General features: G+C 44.4%; 1 protein-coding gene across 1 annotated transcript in view; it reads right to left on the bottom strand.

Annotated features, from left to right (window-relative positions):
• The window catches only part of ZCWPW1 (zinc finger CW-type and PWWP domain containing 1), a 2,385,176-nt gene that overhangs the window by 416,409 nt on the left and 1,946,618 nt on the right, over positions 1-22,149 (bottom strand). The window contains exon 10 of the mRNA XM_044076340.1: positions 3,732-3,815. Coding sequence (XP_043932275.1) covers positions 3,732-3,815 — 84 coding nt within the window. The remainder of the gene's footprint in view (positions 1-3,731; positions 3,816-22,149) is intronic.

The following is a 22,149-nucleotide window of genomic DNA, read 5'->3' as shown; positions in this document are numbered from 1 at the left end:
CGTGACCATTCGGAATTTGGATTTCGTGACGGATTGGTTTAGTCTGCTGAGATCCAATATTGGTCTCAGGTCCCCTGTCTTTTTTGGCACTAAAAAGAACCTTGAGTAATTTCCGGATCCGATCTGGTCTGTGGGGACCGGTTGGATGACTCCTTTTTCTAGCAGCTTTAAAGCTTCTGCGGCTGCAATGTCCCTTTGACTGGGTGGTGGGTCCGGGATTTTTCTGGACGGTGGGGGTGAGTGTGTGAAGGGGATGGTGTAACCTCCGGCAATAATCCGAAGCACCCATCTGTCCTGAGTGATTGACTCCCAGGCTTTTAGGTGCTTGGCAAAATGGCACCCGACTGGCTCCGGAGCAGCACAGCCAGGCAATCCCTCATGAAGTGTGGGAGGCTGAAGAGCCACGAAAGGACTCGCGGTCTCCAGAATTGCGGGGCCCTCTGCCGCCTCTGGGACGGCGTCTCCCAGAAAAATTTCCCCGTCCTCTGCCTCTGGAAGGGGAATCTTCCTGCTGTTGATGGAAAAACTTACGTGATTTGCGGAACCACATCTTCCCTCCTCCTTTAGCCTTGGGATAAGGCCGAAAGGGAGTGGAATAACGTGCACCTACGGCAGATAAAGTTTTTCCTTCTTGCTCACAGCGGGTAAGAGTGTCTTTAACCTTAGGTCCAAATAAAGAGGACCCATCAAAGGGAGCGTCGGCGAAGGAAGACTTGAAGGCCTCCGCAAAACGACACAAACGGAGCCAGGCTTGTCTCCGTAGAGCCACGCCTGTGCCTGCCGCTCTACCCGCCCCTTCGGCCGCATACGAAATGAGCCTCATGGACGAGTTAGAAATTGAAGCAAGGATAGCCAACTGAGAGCTAACCGACTGGGCAAGCTGCTCAGGTAGGTTACCTGAGAGGGAATCTGACAGCTCCTTGACCAGATCCCTCTGAAGCCTGGTAAAATGTGCCAAATAATTCAGGGACCTTAAAGTAAAGGCCGCTGAAGTCAGGGCACGCTTCCCGTGCGGTCCATGCTCCTAGACTCCTTATTAGGAGGATGGACGGACGTTGAAGCCTCTGCCACGTCCTGTTGTGTAGCAGATGCCACCACCATGGCATCTACAGCCACGCCTTTAGTGAGGAACTCCTTCTCGGGTGGGGCAGACAAAAATTTGTTAGGACGAGAAGGGACTGGTTCCACGGTATCTGGATGTTCCCAAGCCCTCCGACAAACTAAATCCAGGAGCTCGTCAAAGGGCGGAGACACCCAGGAAGCGGAGGGCTGAGCCCCGAAGGCCTTGAGGAGCACTGACTCATCAGCAGAGGGGGTTTGGATATCCAGCCGCCTCGTTGTTTGAGGATCTCTAAGATGTCTGCAAATGAGACATCATCCGAGGACGACTTCGGGGACCCCTCCGCATCATCAAGATCAGTGTCCGATGTAATAGACTCGGGGGAGTCCACGTGCTTCCTCTTGCACGATCTCTTCCTTGGGGGTTCCTCTGAAGACAACTCCAAAGAACCCTCAGGAGGAGGGGAACCCCCAATGGGGGTAACCTCAGGCCCAGGGGCTCCGCTGCCTAAGGACAGGGGAACTGCCAAAGACCCAGTCTCCATGCCCAGGGAAGGTGCCGGTAAAGCCGGAGAAATGGCCAAAGAAGACTTGGCCAAGGCACTCCTCATAGCTCTGAAAGCCGGACCCCCAGAATCCTGGGAGTGTCCGGTCCCTGGAGCCATGATAGCAGACGGAAGTCCCGCAGCCGAAGCACCGAGAGGGAGGCTCGGAACCGATAGCATAGGTCCCGAAACATCACCCCCAGGTCCAGCCGAAGAAGTCCGTGTACCAAACTCGGACCCGAAGGCCGGGGTTGGAGTAAGGGTCGGAGCCGACCCTAAGATCTCCACCGGCTCCAACAGCACCTGCTCCGACGGAGCCGAAGCGGTCGGAGGAGGAATAGCAATGACATGGGCATGGGCCATCAGCTCCGAAGCCAACTGGGTCGGAGCCGAAACAAATTTTTGAAAGACTGGGGACTGGAACAGTCTTTGGAGCACCCTATGTCCGAATCTGACATCCTCGATGACCTAGAGGACACTGAACGGGTTCGAGATGGCCTCTCCAACGGCCCCAAGGGGCTAGGGGACCGGCTCCGAGGCGACTCGATGACTATCGGCGCCGAAGGAATACCCACACTAGTTTCCATCGGTGCCGAGGAGGACTTCGGCACCGAGGAGGAAGTGTCTGAGCGGGCAACCTTTGTCGGCTCCGAGACCAGTGGAGCCGACGAAGGTGACCCACCTCTCGATGCCCCAGCCATCGGCTCCGAAGCCAGAGGAGTCGAGACTGGTGGCATCGAGGCAGACCGTTCGCCTCGGCTCCAAGTCCTTGGAGCCGAAGGAGAAGCCTGCCTATGTCTTTTGGCGGTCGGATCCGACGGACTGGTCGGAGCCGACGCCCTTTTCTTTTTAGCGGGAGAAGGAGAGGATGCTAAAGCTTCTTCGAATGAGGGTTTTACAAGACCTTTTAATATGAGCTTATTTTTCCTCTCTTGGAGGACCCTCGAGGAAAAAGCGTGACACACGCTGCAGGACTCCTGCAAATGCTTCGCACCCAAACAATAAACACAGAGAGAGTGATCATCTGTGATCGACATTTTAAAGTTGCACTTGGTGCACTTTTTAAAGCCTGAAGGCCTAGGTACCTGAGACATTCCGGTGAATTAAAGTCCAAAACACAGTACAAACCCTGTAAACTTTCTCTTTGACCTTTTTTTAACAAAAAAGATAAACTTTCCACAAAATAAAGGATCCGAGATCCCTAACAAACAGAAGTCACCTACAATCAAAAAGACCGGGAAAGGCCTTTACACACAAGAGGTACTCCTAGTCAACACTCACAACACAAGAATTTACTAAGTAAATTCCACCAAACTCAGTCAAAACACAAGAATAGCTGTTAAAACAGCTTTTGTTGAAGAAAAATAGAAATTTCTGACAGAAAAACTAGTGAAATTAATCACTACTTAGCTCAGCCAGCTCAAGACCACGTCTTCACTTGTTAGCGGCAAACGAGATCTGGGGGACTGGTAGTGGTGCATCCTGGGATATAGTAAGCTCAGCCAATAAGAGACTTCGCTCTTTGGCATAAGCGTGCCGAGTCGGAGCCGAGGGATCGGCTCCGAACCCATCAGTCAGAATGTAGGCGAGATAGGATCACATAACATCAAAAGAGTTAAATATAACAGAAAGTACTGTGGTTGCTTTCAAGTGATGGAAATGTAGTTTTTAAGTTACTTTATACAGATCGAGAATATAGTCATTTTATAAGGAGAGTCCCATGGGTCCTGTGATAGAGGATATCACAGGCAAACATTTATATGAGTTCTATGGAGTGTCCTTCATAGGCTTGCATTTGTCATGTATAATGGTTTACAGTGTGCATTTTGTGATAAAGATGGCCTTGGAATTGCACAGATCTCAGAGAAGACATCCTTTGTGGAGTTCTCAGCAAACAAATGAAACATTAATAAACCAAAGTTACAATTCATAATTCTTTAACAACTTCATCACCATTATATACTATTTAATTTATCTGCCCATTCTCACTTTTCCATTACTGCATATTGTACATTTCTTGGATGTCAGCAAGTGGGCCTAATCAGGCCATAAAAAGATCATCATGTTTTGCTCAGGTATTGTTCTTATGGCACACTAAAGTAATACAAAAAAGTGCTTCTGCAATACCTGAAGGCCAATCTTCTGTGCCATTTCTGCCATTTTCACAGCTGCAGAAATTCTTGTTCTGTAGTTTTTATTTCCATGTCTCATCTACAAAAATTAAAAAGAAAAAAAATCCCATTGAGGGAGTTTCTAATGATAGCTAAAATGATTTGAACTACTCTTCCTCAAAGGTGCACTGATATTGTTATTGTCCATCATTACCCTCTTATGCTACCACGTCTCTCTGCTACGGCCTGTCAAGCAGAATAATCACAATGAAAGGTAAAGGAACCGCAGGCTGCAGACTTGTTAATTAAAGGCAAGTACAGCTATGCCAAATATTCTCCATAAAAATGTATCTTACAAAGGGACTCTTACAGTAGATAAAAGGAACATCTACAGCTTGTTGAAATCTCAGTGACCAGCAGAATTCTGCACGAAGAAAACTTCCCTAAAGTCCAGCTCCTGGAATGGTTTCTGTACTTAGGGAGATCGTGTTTGTCTGACACCATATTTCTCTCTTTCTGGGTGACTTCTCCTTTGTCTAATATTGTAAAAAACAGAATTGGTGTATATGTAAGCAATGGAGGTGAGGTGGTGGGTGTGTGTATGTTGGTGTGTGTGTGGTTTCTCCAAGTGGAAAAAATATCTTGTGAGATTTTGTCGACCAGTTTGGTGAGTAGAGCTTGCATTACTTGCCTTTTTTGTAATAAGTTCCTCAAGAACTCATACTGGATTGTAGGTAATAATGTACAGGTCCCCCATATATATTAAGTTACCACTTCCTCGGCTGATTTCCTTAACAACATGCTACTTCTCCCAGCACTGAATAATAATCGAATAATACAGTACATAATTAAAGTGCTCTCACAATGTCAGGAGTTTTACTAGACAAGGCTAGACACATGGTCTCCTGATAAATGGCTATCAGGCTGACAAAAATGCAAATTTGAAAAGTCTCAGAAAAACAAACAATGAAAGTTAAATTGTGTATCTGCAACAACAGTCTGCATCTAAGTTCAACACCACACAAATATACTCTTACAATTACAAAAGAAATCATGAAGTTAGTGGCAACTAACAGGTTAATTCAATGCTGATGTGAGTAGAATGAAAATGACACTGATTAGTGGAGATTATTTACTGAGGACTCCGAGAAACATGGAGAGTCCTGAAATGTGAGATTTTTCATCAAAAAGGGGAGAGAAAGTTATTTCAGTTTTCCTTGCATACTTCAATTGCATGTCAAGTTGCCTGTCACTTAATAATTTTGTTTTGTACCTTTAAGCTATTTTGTTTGCTGTTAACCTAAGAAGTGACCTGCTTGTAATTTCATCTTGGTCTAGTGCCATAGTCATGTAGCTGCATTTGCAATATTTGCAGAATTGCAATATATACTGCATGATCTGTGCCTTATTCACACATTTATACATATTTCACTGTATTTTAGTCATAACTTCACTTAGTTGTAATTTCTGCCTCTTTAGGTGTCATACTCTTACAGTTTTGTTTCACAATAGTGGTGCTTATCTGTCAAACATAATAAAATACTTTTTATACTTTCAGCCATGTGTGGCTCCTTGATCTGCTGTTTGGTGGATATACTTGTGTTTTTTGGCTTGAGGACACTTCATTCATCCACGAGTTTGCTCCTTCAAATTGCTAATTAATTATCTTTTGCTGGTGGTTGGAGCATGGCTGAAGGTTTTACTGATCTGGAATAGGACTCTGACCCTAATGGTGGCAACAGAAAGGGCTCACAGTGACACATTGAATATTTTATGCAAGTTCTTTGAGTTAAAGGTAATCCTTTATTACGCACTGCCTTTTCTGAAGAAAAGGATGGCACTGTGAATTATGATATGAATATGCTGAATATGTTAATCAAAGAGCTTGAGAACAGACTTTTTAAACTGAAAAGGCTGCAATGGCAGTGATTGCACCTAGAAGCATGTATTCAATTTAATGTAATACCTCGTGGTCTAAGAGTCATAAAAATGCTGACGTATGCTAGCTCATATCCTGAGCTACTAACTCAATGGCGAAAACTTAACTTAGACCTAAGTTTTAGTTACATGAGACTCCTGATTGATTTCTTTAGACCCTTTGAGGAACAATTGCGTACTGAGAGCAATGTGTACGTCGAGTGATTGCATGATGGGTTTTCCATAGAGACTGTATGCTCAGCTCTGAATGATGTGATTAGCAATATGTCAGCTTTAGATAATAAGCTTATGATACAGAAGAAAAAGAAATTACATAGTAATCTTGTGGACTTTCGTGCTGGTAGAATCTTTTCCTGGCCCAAGACTCCAACTGCCACCAGGTCGAGTGGACAGACAAATACAGTTCCACCTGTTAATGCAAATAATCCTGTGACTGCTACCTCCAACAATTTTTGTCCACCGACAAATACTGCCGAGGCAGATGTTACCTTGATTATTAATATTCAGCCATTGGTTCAATCTGAAGTGGTACAAGACTCAATTTCCTTGTTAGGAGCAGATGTATGCAGGAAAACAACTGCACCTTTCATGTCTAATCTTCACATGTTTTTTCTGACTTTACCACTACTGATCAGGGACAAATCAGTAACCAGGCGATCGAGAAGCAGAGGAAAAAAACGTCGCAAACCATCGGCAGAACAGCAGGCTTATCCCACAATCAAATGGATGTGGGAACCGACAAAGACTCTTTAATTTGGAATATCTCATCAGTACAACTTTCTCTTGAACAAATTGCCATCATTGAGAAGGGACTCTATTTTATTCCCTCCATCAGAGGGAATTTATGTGACACTATACTGGATCTTAAATGCTTCACTAGGAATGTGATATTGAAATTAGAAGTTATGTACTTACCATAATGTTCCATCTGAGTAGGTGGATTCATTTGTCTGCAACCTGTGGGTATGGATCCGATATCGGATCCGAACCAGCATGGTTTATCCAGCTATGGATCCGAGCTCCTAGCTCCTCCCCTCACCCACAATGCCCTGCTCGCCCTACATGACCTCAGATCGAGTTTGCCCTGCACCAACTACCCTAACCAAAGGGTAACACACCCTATGCAGGAAACTGATAAGGCCAGGGGGATAGGAGGGCGGGATGGTTGCAGATAAATGAATCCACCTACTCAGATGGAACGTTATGGTAAGTACATAACTTCTAAATCTGAAGTAGGAGAATTCATTTGTCAGCAACCTGTGGGACAGAGTCCCCAGCTACCTGAATCTTGGGTGGCCATCATGGAAGGATATTCCGGAGCACCGTGGAGCCAAAGGATGCTCTACCTCTAGAAGTGACGTCCAGCTTGTAATGAGTAATAAAGGTATGAGATGAAGCCCAAGTGGCTGCTGAACAAATGTCATCCAGAGGAACCCTCGACTTAAAGGCCGCTGAAGTAGAGACAGACCGGGTCGAATGAGCATGGACTCCCTCCGGTGCGGGCCTCCCAGAGGCTTGGTACGCCAACAGAATACACTGAGAAATCCAACGTGACAAAGAAACTTTGGAAATTGGTTTACCCAGACTGAATTTGGCAAAAGAAATGAACAACTGGTCTGATTGCCTATGACCAGCTGTCCTATGAAGGTAAAAACGAAGCTGCCTGTGAACATCCAAGGAATGCAGCTTGTATTCGCCTTTGTTTTGATACTTCGGGAAGAAAACAGGGAGGTTGATGGACTGATTAATGTTAGGCTCCGAAGCTACTTTAGGAAGAAAGGAGGGATTGATCCTGAGGTACACCCGGTCCGGATGAAAAATCAGATAAGGCGGTTTCATGGACAGGGCCTGAAGCTCTGAAACTCTCTTAGCCGAAGTAATGGCTACCAAAAAAGCGCTCTTAAAGGACAAGTGTTTAAGATCGACTGTGGCCACAGGTTCGAAGGGGGGAGCGGTCAACGCCTGAAGTACCAAGGAAAGATCCCACGGGGGAACCGTTTCTTTGACAGGGGGTCTGAGCAAAAAGGTGCCTTTTAGGAAGGTTTTGCATAACTTAGCCGACATAAGAGGCCCTGAATCGTGTCCAACATGGTAATGCGATATGGCCGCCAGCTGAACGTTAACCATGGAACTACTGGCGCCATCCTTAAAGAGAGTAGTAAGGAAATCTAGAACCAAAGGAAGGGGAACCGTGAAAGGATCTAGGCCTTGCCGCTCTGCCCAAATGGAGAAACGCTTCCATTTACTGCGGTAAATTTTTCTGGTAGAGGGCTTGTGGGCCGCTACCAGAATGGCCTTAACTGGGGACGAGATACTGGGAGTCCTGATTAAGAGTGGAACTGGAGCAGCCAAGCAGTCAACTTCAGGTTGTCCAGGTTCGGAGTTGGCAGGTTCGACGTGTGTGATATCAGATCCGGAATGGGATCTAGAATCCAAGGTGGATTCACTGAATGAGACCTTAGGTAAGGGAACCAGATCTGTCGAGGCCAGAATGGGGCAATGAGGATCATTCTGCACCCCAACCGAGAGGCTTTCTGAAGTACTTGTAGAATCAGAGGTAGACGGGGGTATGCATAAAGAAGACCGGGAGGCCAAGCATGCACCAGAGCGTCTCTCGGAGAATCCCCTGGAGGGGGGATTAGAGCGAAAAAACTGTCGCACTTGGCGTTTAAAAAAGAAACAAAGAGATCGCAACAGGGAGCCCCCCACTGTGCGAAGATACGTTTCGCTACTTGAGAATTGAGAGACCACTCGTACGGGGAGAGAATGGTGCGACTGAGCTTGTCCGCTAGGATATTGGTCCGACCCGGAATATGCGTTGCGATGATAAAGCGGTTGGTGGAGATCACCCATTTCCACACTCTCATGGCTTCTCGACATAAAGGGTAAGACCTGGTTCCCCCCTGTTTGTTGATGTACCAGACCACCGACATGTTGTCTGATTGAATCGCAATTGTTCCCACGGGAAGGAGGGCCTGAAGTGCTTGCAACGCCAAGAGCACCGCCCTCATTTCCAGAACATTGATATGCAGGGAGGTCTCTGAATCGCTCCACGTGCCTTGGACCATCTGGCCCGCAAAATGCCCCCACCCGAGGCGGGAAGCGTCCGTGGTCACCGTGGCGAGAGGGGGAGATGCAAAAAAGGGGCGGTCCCTGTGGAGGTCCGGAGAATGGAGCCACCACAAGAGAGACCGCTTGCAAGCCTTGCTGATTGCAATGGGATGATACAGGGGGAGGGAGAGAAATGACCATTGCACCTGAAGTGTCCATTGAAGCACCCGCATGTTCAAGCGGGCGTGCAGAAGAAGAGTAATCGCTGTTGCCATAGACCCTAGCGCCCTCAGGATCAATTCCGCAGGTGATGAGCTGAAGTGAAGGATGGCCCGCACCTGGAGTCGCAGATTCCGAACCCTGTCGGTTGTGAGAAAGGCTCTTAAATTTCCCGTGTCTAACCTGGCTCCTATAAATTCTATTGTTTGAGTAGGGACCAGGTTGGACTTCTCTATGTTTACCGTGATGCCTAGCTTGGGAGCTAGACGAAGGAAGGAGTCTCTTGCCAAAGAGAGTAGATGCCTTGTTGGGGCGGCGAGAAGCCAGTCGTCTAGGTACGGAAAGACCTGCACCCCCTGAAGCCTCAGGTGGGCCGCAACAACTGCTAACACTTTGGTGAACACCCTGGGGGCTGTGGTGAGACCAAAGGGAAGGACCCTAAAATGGTAGTGACTGGCTCCCAGCCGGAAGCAAAGAAACCTCCTGGATCGTCTGTCCATCCGAATGTGGTAGTACACGTCCTTGAGGTCTATAGAGCACATCCAGTGATTCTCCCCTAGAAGGGGGAGGATGGGCTGCAAAGTGACCATCCGGAACTTCTTTTTGGGAACTGACAGGTTCGGCAGGGACAGGTCTAGAATGGGTCTGAGGTCCCCCGTCTTTTTTGGCACTAAAAAGAACCTGGAGTAGAACCCTGATCCGATCTGGTCTGGGGGGACGGGCTGGATGGTTCTTTTTCTCAGCAGATGGGCAATTTCTGCTGAAGCGGCCTCCCTCTGATTGGGTGGAACATCGGGGAGGATTTTTAACTTTGGGAGATGAATAAAGGGGATCTTGTAACCTCTGGATATAATCCGGAGTACCCAGCGGTCCGATGTAATGGACTCCCATGCCGCTATGTGCTCCGAGAAACGTCCCCCGACTGCCTCCAGAGTGGAGCAGCCAGGCAACCCCTCAGGGTTGCTGCGTGGGCCGTTCAGAGAAAGGTTCCCTGGACCCAAAGTTCCTGGGAGCCCCTCTGCCCCTAGGGTGGCATCCTCCCTGTCCTCCTCTGCCGCGGAAGGACTGGTTGTCCGGAGCGGGTTGGGAATGCTGCGACTTCCGGAACCACATCTTCTTCTGGCCCTTTTGGTTCCTAGAGTAGGACCTCTGGGGCACAGAGAAGCAGACTCCGACGGCAAACAGCGTCTTCCCGTCCTTCTCACTCTGAACCAAGGTATCGCGGACCGTCTTGCCAAAAAGGGCAGAACCGTCAAAGGGGGCGTTCGCGAAAGACGCCTTGAAGGGCTCTGTAAAATCGCAGTGGCAGAGCCAGGCCTGCGGTCTTGTGACTAGGCCCGCTCCCGCAGCTCTAGTGGCTCCCTCGGTAGCGTGGGAAAGTAACGGCATAGAGGTGTGAGTCACCGAACGAAGAGTGGCCATACGGGTGGAGTGCATAAGTTTGTCCTCCTCCGACATGGACTCTGGGGGGGATGCAGCGTATTCCTTGATAAGATCGCGCTGCATCCTGATGACGTGTGCCAAATAGTTGAGCGCCCTCACTGAGAAGGTCGCTGAACTAAACATTCGCTTCCCCAAACGGTCCATCATCCGAGACTCCTTGCTCGGGGGATGGACTGAGGGACTCTCCTGGGCGAGTTCCCTCTTAGTGGCTGCTGCCGACAACATGGCATCTACCGGGGGTCCCTTGCTCCAGTGGGCACGGTCAGCAGGGGGGCTAAGGATCCTGTCGGGCCTCTTAGGGATTGGCTCCACGGTGTCCGGTTCCTTCCATGCCCTGGTGGTAATAAGGTCCACCAGGAGGTCGGCAGGAGGGGACACCCAAGAGGTAGACGGGCCCACTTCAAATACCTCCAAGAACACTGACTCATCCAAGGAAGACTTTGGGGCAGACCACCCACCTCTAATCCGTAACATTTCCATGATGTCTCCGAAGGAGACATCCTCAGGGAGTGATCTTGGGAAGCCTTCCCCTTCCTTCAAGTCAGTGTCTTCAGTCAAAGACTCGGGGGAGTCTATGTGCCTCCTCTTGCACGAATGCTTGCGAGGTGCTTCCTCTGGGGGGCTGTCCGAGGAGCCCTTGCCAGCAATGTCTAGAACCGCAGGAACTGCTTGGGGCAGTGAAGCGGGCTGTCCCAGTGGCCGGGTGATGGAAGCCTGGCCCAGAGCAGATGGAGTGCGGGACAGAGCCGAAGCAAGGGCCGGGGGTCCGGATGCCCTCAACAGAGCCCTCTCCACTACATCAAAAGCCGTCGGCTCCCCCTCGGATCCGATGAGTGGATCAGAGCCGGCGCTGAGCCCCTCGGATCCGAGGGACCAGTGCGCTCCGACAAGGACGGCGCCGAAGGCACACTGAGTCCCTCGGATCCGAAGCTCGGGCCAAGGCTCCGAGAGGTCGGATCCGACAGACTCGAGGGCAGGGTCGGATCCGAAGTATCCAGTACTGTTGGCGCCGACCCACCCGCAGCTCCAAGGCTGCCCGGCTCCGGGCGCTCCGAACCCGGGTAGCGGGTCGGAGAAGGAGCAATGGGCTTAAAAAAGGGGGTCGAGCTCCCCCCCCCCAGAGGGGGGGGGGAGGCAGGAGCACTCCCATCTGCATCTGGGCCTGGATGAATCTTTGCATCATCCGGTCCAGATCAGCATCGGAGAGGCTTTAAGTAGACCTCGACGAGGCTACCGAGGTAGGCCTTGAGTGCCGCCTCGATAGCCTCGACGGAGGTCGGGTCTCCTCATCCTCAGGCTCCGGTGAAAAGCACGGGGACCGGAGCCGAGGAGGGGGAGAGCCAGCAGCCAGAGAGGCCAGAGGAGAAGCCCGCTTAGCCGGCAGGGCCGAAACGGAGGTCTCGGCCTGCCGCTTGTGGTGCTTCTCTCTCTGGTCCTTTTTCCTGGCTTCCCTCTCCTCCGACCCTTTGGCGGGAGTTTGAATCCCGGGTGGAGGAGGGGGAGCAGGCAAGGCAGGGACTGCCGAAGCAGTGACCACCAAGGGGGCGGGGGCCGAAGCCGAGTCTGGGGGTAAGAGTCCCGCCAAGACTAGCTTCGACCTCCGCTCCTTCAATGCCCTGGGGTTGAACCCTGCACAGATTGAACACCCTGAAGTGAGGTGTTCAACCCCAAGGCATCGAATGCACCGAGTGTGGCCATCAGCAGGTGAAAGCTTATGGCCACACTCGGAGCACTTTGAAAACACAGCCTTTGGGGCCTCAGACATTACTATTTATTTATTTATTTTTTTTTAAATAGTAACAATAAAGTAAACTAAAAAAAAAAACACTCACACAAAGGCCCCAAAGAAATACACACACACACACACACACCAACTACGAACCAGCGAGGGGAGGGTAAAAGCTAAATTAAATTAACCCAAAAAATATAAAAACAGAAGGGGAACCTATATCTTTCACACAAATTTAAAGTTTAAACAATTTTAACACCCTTTAATAAGAAAATATCAACTTAGCTTTAGGAGCTCTGACGACCCAGCCTACAACATGCGCGGCAAACTAGATCTGAGGTCATGTAGGGAGAGCAGGGCATTATGGGTGAGGGGAGGAGCTAGGAGCTCGGCTCCATAGCTGGATAAACCATGCCGGTTCGGATCCGATATCGGATCCATACCCACAGGTTGCTGACAAATGAATTCTCCTACTTCAGATTTAATGTTCAATAGTGATTTCTCTATTAATTCCTTTAAGAAATGAGCGCATTTATTCTCAAACTACACCCTTTATTGGAAGCTTTTTCCCAACTGTGTGAAGCAGATTTATTTCAAGCTTTGGGTGTCAAGAAGAATGATAAAGTAACTAATAAGAGCAATCATGCTTCATATTTAACATATGGTGAGTTTACAGCACTTAAGCAATTACAAGAGATGGATAATATAACCATTCGCCCCGCCAACAAAGGAGGAGCAATAGTTACAATGGATCTCAACTGTTATTTAGATAGTATGGGTCAACTTCTATCTCATAGGTCCACTTACGATGTCATTCAGTGGGTAGATATAGACAATATGATCCATAAACTGCATGATGATCTGTTAGATTGTAAGATGAGCAGATATATTAGTGAAGAGCTCTATAATTATCTAATGATTAAGAATCCATTAGTTCCTAATATTTATGGACTCCCTAAAATTCACAAAGATCCAGTTCACCCTCCCATGAGGTGGACTGTCACTGGGAGGGGATGGTTAACAGAACCCTTATCTATTTATGTAGAAAAGGGTCTATATTAGAACACCAAACTTTCAACATTTTGAGTGTTCTAATATCGAACCCAGTTAATCAAAAATGTAAAACATCGAACATACAGAACAGCAAATTTTTTTCCTAGGGAAAAAATTCGCTGTTACAAAACACATACACCCAACACAAGCACACCAAACAAACAGCAATCCACACACATACACCTAAACTCTTACACCAAACCCTACACTAAACTATACATACACCACTAACTATCCACTTACCTTAACCCAAACTCTAACCCTAAGTTCCGTCACTATCGCACAGTCACCTCACCCGCGTCCTAACACTAACTCACCTACCCCGCTCTAACCCTAATGTCCACACAATCGCACACTTACCTGACCTGCACCCTAACTCACCTAACCCGCCCTAACCCTCACGTCCACCCAATCGCACACTTACCTGAACCCGACCGGTAACTTTCCACCACAGCGCTGAAAATACCGAAGCAACAGAAATGGATAACCGAATTCTTTCCCCAGGAAAAAACTCAGTTTTCTGTTTCTTCAATATTTTCAGCATTCGCTGAAAACGGGTCGATATTAGAACACTCGAAATTTTGAAAGTTCGGTGTTCTAATATAGACCCATAGAAAAGATGTTAAGACCCATTCTTGACACTGCTGCAACTATCCTTAGAGACACTAAACAGTTCTTGCAGAGTTTATCTGAAGTATCACAAACAAGCTCTTCGAAGCAGAATTTGATATTACTCATATTGGATGTGACTTCCCTCTTTACTGTGATACAAAATGAAGTAGGTCTTGAATATGTGATGGCATATCTTGACAGAAACAGTAGTTATTTCACTGACCAAATGAGCTTAATTAGTATGTTCATTGAACTTATTTCAAATAATAATGTCTTTATCTTCAAAGACAGGTATTATTGATAAAATCTGGGCAATGCTATGGGCACTTCTTGTGCCAATATCTACACCAATATGGTGATGAGCACTTTTATAGATTTACTGTGTACTACAATTTGTGGATGACGTTTTTATCCTGCGGCAAGGTTCGACTGAAGAGTTGATCTCTTTTTTGAGCCTTATTAAGTCATATGCTACAGTTTTGAAATTTATGATGAATTATTCTTTTAGTGAAATAGATTTCTTAGATGTATCTGTTATTACAGATGAAAATAAGAAACTCTGTTCTCATTTATTCAAGAAACCTTGCAGGAAGTTATCACATCCTGCATAGGAAGAGCATGCACCCAGCCTTTATTTATAGTAATATTATAAATGGCCAGGGGATGAGGTTATCTAGGCTTAATTATAAGGATGTCGACTTTCAGAACAGTCTACAAGAGTTTAAATGAGATTTGATGTCAAGAGGTTACGCCACTCGGGAGATTGACCAGATCCTAAAGTCTGATTGAATAAACACAGAAGGTAGAGCAAGACCCTGTTTTAGGAATAGAGTGGATAATTTAAATAGTACATTTAAGAAGGATAGATCATAGAGGTTAGGACCATCCCTATCCTTTTCAACAGATATTAAGATAATTTGTGATGTGTTTAAGAAACACTGATCGATTTTCTTGACTGACGAAAAGATTAAGCATATAGCAGGTCCTACTTGCAGGTTCTGTTTTAAAAATAAAAAAAAATCTTTGAGACAAACTGTAGATCAGAATGTAAATGAAGTGTGCTATATCTTTAAGAAGCATGTCAAGGCTGTACATGCACGTATGAATTCTAGACATGTGCACTCCTTAGTGCCATTTTGTAAGAGCAGCGAGAGTGAGAGCATGCATGATCGCAGTTGTCAGTTTGTATATAGTTACTTAAGTTAAAATCAGTAAACTTCTATAGTGATGTGTCTGAATAAAATAAAGCTGCTTGAACAGAATCCACAAAGGCTCTTCTATTGTGTCCAAAGTAGGAGAGCGGCATAGTGTCAGAACCGGGATTGAAGAGAATAAGATCCAGAGCCATTAGGTGCAGAGATGACAGTGAAGGTAAAACGGAGGGAAATGAGCACAAAAAGGGCCAGAAAAGAATTAAAGATAATGCGAAGTACCACAAACTGTTTATTTGATAGAAGAGACAAAACGGGACATTACAAGGGCACAAACCGCATTACTGAGCAAGCGGAAGGCACAAAAAGTTTGTTGGCTAAAAAGAAATGCTTAAAATAAAGGTATCTGATGAATTGATTAACAATAAAGCAAAACAAGCATGTTTAAAGCAAAACAAGTAATTTTTAAAATAAAACGAGCGTGTTTAATAAAAAAATGAGTGTGTTTAAAGATAAAATTGGGCATGTTTGGAGTAAAACGAGCACAACAAAAGTACATTGGGCATGAAAAGGGCTTAATCGAGCACAACAAATATAATAAGTGCAAAAAAGGGCACATTAACCAAAAATAAAGCAAGGCGAATGCATGTGTTTTGGCAAATTGCTATGGTTTGGCATAACTATGACTTTGTACTGTATCAAGGGCATAATTAAAGTTATTCAAAGTATCTCAAAGTGTGTAATAGTGCTTATGATATTGTGCTTATTACTGTGCATATATTTTGAAAAGTTTATTGTGTGCAAAGTGCACATATTTCATGAAATACAATCAAAATATAGCCATTTTGAAAGGTTTCTTGTGCTGGGTGTGTCTATTCACACAGTGCCGCCATTACAGTGTTTCTTGCACTGTAAAGAGTTGCCTAGCAAGGTACCACCATTCTGGGGACATTTCAGTGTGCTGTATGCAGTTATTCGCAAAGTGCAACTACTTCAAAATGTTATTGAGTTTTGAGCAAGAGAGGTCCAGTTTATTTGCATTGTGCAGTTATTTGATATGTTTCTTACACTGATAAGAGGCGATTTATTGCAAAATGATATTACAAGAGTATTATAGTCCATGAGAGTTTATTTCACTCGCATCGTAAAGTTGTTTGAGAGGTTTCTTAAAATGATGATGACTTTAGCATTGCAAAATGATATTACAAGTGTGTTAAAGCACCCGAGAAGTTTATTTCACAAAGCCCAATTATTCAGAGGTACTATGAGTTTGTTGATTAGCATTATTTCAAAAAGCCCAAAAGCTATAAATTCAGAAACGCAAAGGGATTGGACAAAGTTACAAATACTGGCATAAGTTTCTGGCATATGTGCATGTGTGTACGTTTGTGCTTATTTGCAAAACCCTTCACTGGTATGTGTTAATATGGCAGACGGAGTTAGAAAGCCCCTACCACTTGTATTTGATCAGAATATTGCAGACAATTGGAGAACATTTGAGCAAGAGTACGACATTTTTTTATACAAGCAGCTTATGCAGAGATATATATATGCACGCACCAGGGCATTCATTTTGATAAACCTAGCTAGGTCAGAGGCCATAGAAAGAGAGTGTTCATTTGTGTATGCACCTACAGTATATGAAGGAGAAAGTAAAAAATGTCATATTGTTGTACATGCTGAATCAAGAGAAGACCCAGAGTGTTTGAAGCTCAAGTTCAGAGAAATGTGTAACCCCAGGACAAATATTACATTAGAGAGGCATTTGTTTTACACAAGAGATCAGAAACCAGGGGAAACGTATGCAGCTTATATAACTGACCTGAGAAACAAAGCTAAAACGTGTTGGTTTGGTGAATTATAAGATGAGCTGATAAAGCACAGGCTTGTGTGTGGTATTAACAGTGCTGCTGTGAGAAAGATTTTACTTCGTGACAGTGATTTAACATTGAGCAAAGCCATAAAGATTTGTCAAATCCATGAGGTGAGAAAAAAACACACAAGTATGCTTGCAAGCAGGGTTGCCAGACATCCCTATTTGGGCGGGACTGTCCCGAGATCAGCAGCCTGATCCCGAGTCCCGCCCTGCCGGTTTAAATCCCGGCCAGCCTCCGCTTTGTTTGTTTTTTTTGTTTTTTTTTTATTGTCCCGTATACTTGGCATACGGGCCAATCAAAAATTGCTAAACACGGAGCTTCTTGTGTTCCGCATTAAACATGAGAAGCTCCGTGTTTAGCGATTTTTGATTGGCCCATATGCTGGCATACGGGCCAATCAAAAATCGCTAAACACGGAGCTACTTGTGTTGAATGCGGAACTGCAATGCATTAAACACGAGAAGCTCCGCGTTTAGTGCAGAGCTACCGAGAGATCTTTTTTTTTTTTTTTTTGGTCTTCACTTGCCGTGAGAGACCTTCTTTTTTTTTTTTTTTTTTTTTTTGTCCCTACCTGGGGTGCTGGAAATCTGGCAACCCTGCTTGCAAGTAACAAGAGCATGGTTCCAGTTGGCTCCAGAGCAAATGTAGATAGTATGCAACACGTGGCAAACAGAAGTAAGCCTAAGCACATGTGAGCCACAACCCCTGCTGGTTCACCAGCGATGCCACGTAGCTTTCAAGTAAGTTCTAAGAAAGGAGCAAGCTCCAGTTTAGTGCAGTACAAGCATGAATCAGCAAAACCCAAGTCAAGCTTTATTGTTAACTGTTGCAATTGATGTGTGCAAATAATGAGTCTAAAAGACAGAAGTGCATAGCATTTGGTCAGCAATGCTACAAGTATAAAAAATGGAACCACTTCCAAAAGTTTTGTAAATCAAGTAAACCTCACACAGTTGTAAAGAAAGGTCACACAAAGAAGCAAGTTGATCAAGTACAGCCGAAGCAGACAGCTTTCTATATAGCTGGTGTATCAGTGTTTGATGAAGGAGCTGATGTAGTGAATTTATTAAGAAGAAGCGAAGTGTTTTGTACTGTCCTAAAGGAAAGTTCACAGAGCTTAAAGCAGACACTGGTTCAAAGTGTAATGTTATGTCAGCAGGCACATTTGCTAAAGTGAGAACTAACGAACAACTCAATGTAGCCAGCAGTGCGAGACTTGTTGCTTATTTAGATGAAGAAATTCAAACTGAAGGTTCTGTGATGCTTTAGTGTTATTTGGCTGAGAACTGTTACAACTTGTTATTCTATGTAGTTCGAAGACCAGTGCAATCTTTACTGGGTCTCAAAGATAGTTTGAGAATGAATCTGCTTTCTTTTGCTAAAGAAGTCCATCATGTAAGTGCATTTCCGAGTTCTAATTTTTCTGAAGTCATTTTCTCAGAGTATGCTGATGTTTTTGATGACAAGTTAGGCAAACTTCCAGTTGTGTATTCCATGAAGTTAGACCTTGAGGTCACTCCAGTAGTCAGACCAGCAAGAAGAGTTCTGATAGCTATGCAGGACAAAGTTAAGACTCAGTTGGATAAAATGGAACAGCAAGCAAGGTGTGATTTGTCCAGTCACAGAACCAACTGAATGGGTTTCGTCCATGGTAGCAGCTCACAAAAAAGGCTCAGATGAAATCAGAATATGTACTGACCCAAGAGATCAGAACAAAGCATTAAAGAGACCGTATCATCTAATGTGCACAATCAAAGACGTCACAGCCTTAACACTGAATGCCACTGTTTTCTCTGTCTTGGATGCAAAGAGTTAATTTTGGCAAGTGATGCTTGATTGCAAATCTTTATTTCTAACTACTTTTGGTACTCTATTTGGCAGATACAGATTCCTAAGGATGCCATTTGGAATAAATATAACTTGTGCCATAATAGTAGATGATTTATTGGTTGGAGGCAATGGTGAAACAGAGCATGACAGAAACCTCAGGAAAGTTCTAGATAGAGCACGTGAAGTAAACTTGAAGCTCAATCCTCTGAAGTGCAAATTCAGACTTCCAGAAGTTACATACGTAGGTCATTTGTTCACGAGTCTAAGAGAGCAGATCCGTGAACATATTTACGCTATAAACAGGTCAGATGAGAGGAATGCCTAGGCCAAGCATATAAAGAGCCATGGATCTGAATATTCATTTGCTTCTTTGGTGGTTCAGGTACTGGTTATAGACAGGAGATTAGATGATATAAAAAATTTAACTGAAACAGTGAGTTAAGACGGATCATACAACTGCAAGCAGATAAAGGTTATGGGCTAAATGATTCTATTCCACTGAAACCTCACCTAAAGTTTTGTGCCTTGTATAGGTAAAAGATTTATTCAGATATGTTATTGCTCATATTTATATTGCTTTTTCTATATTTGGTTTTAGTATTTTATTGATTTAGGTTTTTGTCATTTAATATTTTGGGTCATGGCATTGAAACATTTGTCAGTTTATCCCTGCCTGCCTTTAATTTTTGGTTAGATTGGCAGATAATGTTGTCAATTGGTTTTATACTATCTTATGGCCACTTAATTGGTTAGGTTAGTTATACACTTGTATGGATGCTTGAAGTCAATTTGACAGCATGGCTGTTTTTTCTCATTATTTTTTAATGAAAATGTTTTTTGTTAGTTTAAAGTTTCTTGTTTTTATTTGTTGCATCCGAGGAAGTCATTTATTTTATTATTTCATGTTTTAAATTTGTATATCATAGTAAGTAACTATATTTAGTTGGCCTCATGAGTATGTTCTTTCATTTAGAATATATTATATATGAATGTCCGATTAGCATGTAGACTCTCTATATCTGCTTTGAATAGTTTAGTTTTGTATTGCACCAGTCTTCCAATGATAGTTTTTCATTGGATATTCACCCATCTGAAGATGAATGATTGGTTATCCTGCCATGCATATGCATGAATATTCGTGCACTGCAGATAATGATGTTGCAATTACAAAGGATTGATATGCAATGCTTAATGAATGTGTTTCAAAAACTCTTTAGATTATGTAGCTTAAATGTCACATTATTATGTTTTATTTTAATGGTTTCTATGAGCGCTCTTAAATGTTTGACAAAATTTTTATTTTGTACTGGTTTAGAGTAGTGTAGTGCTGTGTTTATTCAGCCATATGTTTCTGGTAACCCATTGGTTTAAAATAAATTTGTAACCATAGGACTGGTATATTGTCAACCTACAAACATCAGTATTGATAACGGCTTTGTAGTTATATGACAGGTAGATTTGTTACGCTATCTAACCATTGTCATTAGCTTAAAGCACCGTACTGCTGCACATAATTAGTTGTATACTGTAATCTGCCCACTGGTTTGAACACATTTAAAGCTATTTGATTGGCAAATTTGTGTATACAACAGCTACATGCTTTAAGCAGTGTTAAATGCTGTGATTATTCAGCTGTGTGTTTTTAGCAACCTATTGGTTTGTAATATATCTGTATTCGTATCTATGGTTGACCTACAAACACCACATTGTGGTTATTTGATTGGCTGATCTTTACGCTCTCTAGCCACTGTTAATAGCCTCAAGCAGCAAAATGCTGCACATAGTATATCTTGTAATCTGCTCATTGTATTCTAACATGAATTTATTCTAAAAAAAAAAAAGTTATCTTTTGGCCTGCTTGTGGTGAGGAAGCTTCACCAGACCCTTTTCAGTGTGCACACCTGCAACACACTTGGTTTACCTGCATCATCGCAGCTCTGCCCCCACCCCAGCAACTGCAACATTGCCAGATAAAACCACTGCTATGGTCCAGTTTCTCCCTGCAGTTATTGCAAGCCAAGAATAACACTTTTTAATAAGGACACCTCCCAGACAAGTCTGCATAGCACACTTGGTCTACCTGCATCATTGCAGCTCGGATTCCTCCCCGACCCAACAACTGCAACATTGCCAGATAAAACCACTGCTACGGTCCGGTTTCTCCCTACAGTTATTTTAAGCCAAGAATAACACTTTTTAATAAGGATACCTACCAGACAAGTCTGCATAGCATACTTGGTCAACCTGCATCATCACAGCTCAGGTTCCACCCCCCCACCCCCAGCAACTGCAACATTGCCAGATAAAACTACTGCTATGGTCCGGTTTCTCCCTACAGTTATTGCAAGCCAAGAATAACACGTTTTAATATGGATACCTACCAGACAAGTGTGCATAGCACACTTGGTCTACCTGCATCATCGCAGCTCGGGTCCCCCCCCCCAGCAACTGCAACATTGCCAGATAAAACCACTGCTATGGTCCGGTTTCTCTCTACAGTTATTGCAAGCCAAGTATAACACTTTTTAATAAGGATACCTACCAGACAAGTCTGCATAGGTGACTGGATATTTACAGCTCTTGTTATTAGCAGATGTGGTCCTTAATAGTTATGCGTTAAACATTGTGACTGGTTATTTACATTTCCTTTTACAGCACATTTGTTAATTTTACTAGTTATTTTTTAAACATTGTTTGGGCCGGCGTGCACACCTGCAAGGGCTCCCTCCGCCCCAACAACTATTGCTTTGTCTATTGCCATTGGGTGGCATAACTTAACAATATACATGTTGTATCTTGTCCCAAATAGATCTGCCTCCACACTGAATACTTGCAAAGTAAGGCAAGTACCATTTACTTGGTGTATTTTGTCCCCCAGATAGATTTACCTTCCTTTGCATTAGTTGCACACCAAGGCCATAAAGTAGTGTTTCTGCAACTAACTGCTTACACTCCTAATTTCCTGCTTCTAATTCTTCCTTGCTTACACTTACATTACAGCTCCAAGGCCTCCACTTCTTATGCTGATTGCTTTTCTTTGCAGTCTTCTGTGAGGGGGTGGGTCAGATCTCTACCTGCTTTTTCTGGTTATACCTTCCCCCATTTTGTATCTCCCTCCTCCCCCATGCACATTAACTAGTCTATATTAGTGGGTCTCCTTGAGCTGCGCCATTTTGAAAGTTATCTTTTGGCCTGCTTGTGGTGAGAAAGCTTCCCCAGACCCTTTTCAGTGTGCACACCTGCAAGTAAGTGCCTGCAAGTGTTTAAGCTCTTCTCAAATGTTTGTGGTGCACCTGGTTTAACAGGCATGTTTGTGTTTTCCAACCGAAGTACTTAGCTAACTTTATGCAGCCTAGGGATCTAACTGACATAGTGATTGCTTTTACTACACAAACTGTTTACTGTTACATATGCTGCTATGCTCACAATAGTCTAAGGGACTAACTGAAGCGGTGACTGCTTTTACTACACAAACTGCTGTTAATTATGCTGTTATGCTTACAAGGAATTTGGCTGGAGACTTGTGTTACA

The sequence above is a fragment of the Protopterus annectens genome, chromosome 7.part0 (assembly GCF_019279795.1).
Source record: "Protopterus annectens isolate FY-2018-M chromosome 7.part0, PAN1.0, whole genome shotgun sequence".
NCBI lineage: Eukaryota > Metazoa > Chordata > Ceratodontiformes > Protopteridae > Protopterus > Protopterus annectens.
The sequence above is the reverse complement of the archived record's forward strand: the minus strand, read 5'-3'. Positions and strand labels throughout refer to the sequence as shown.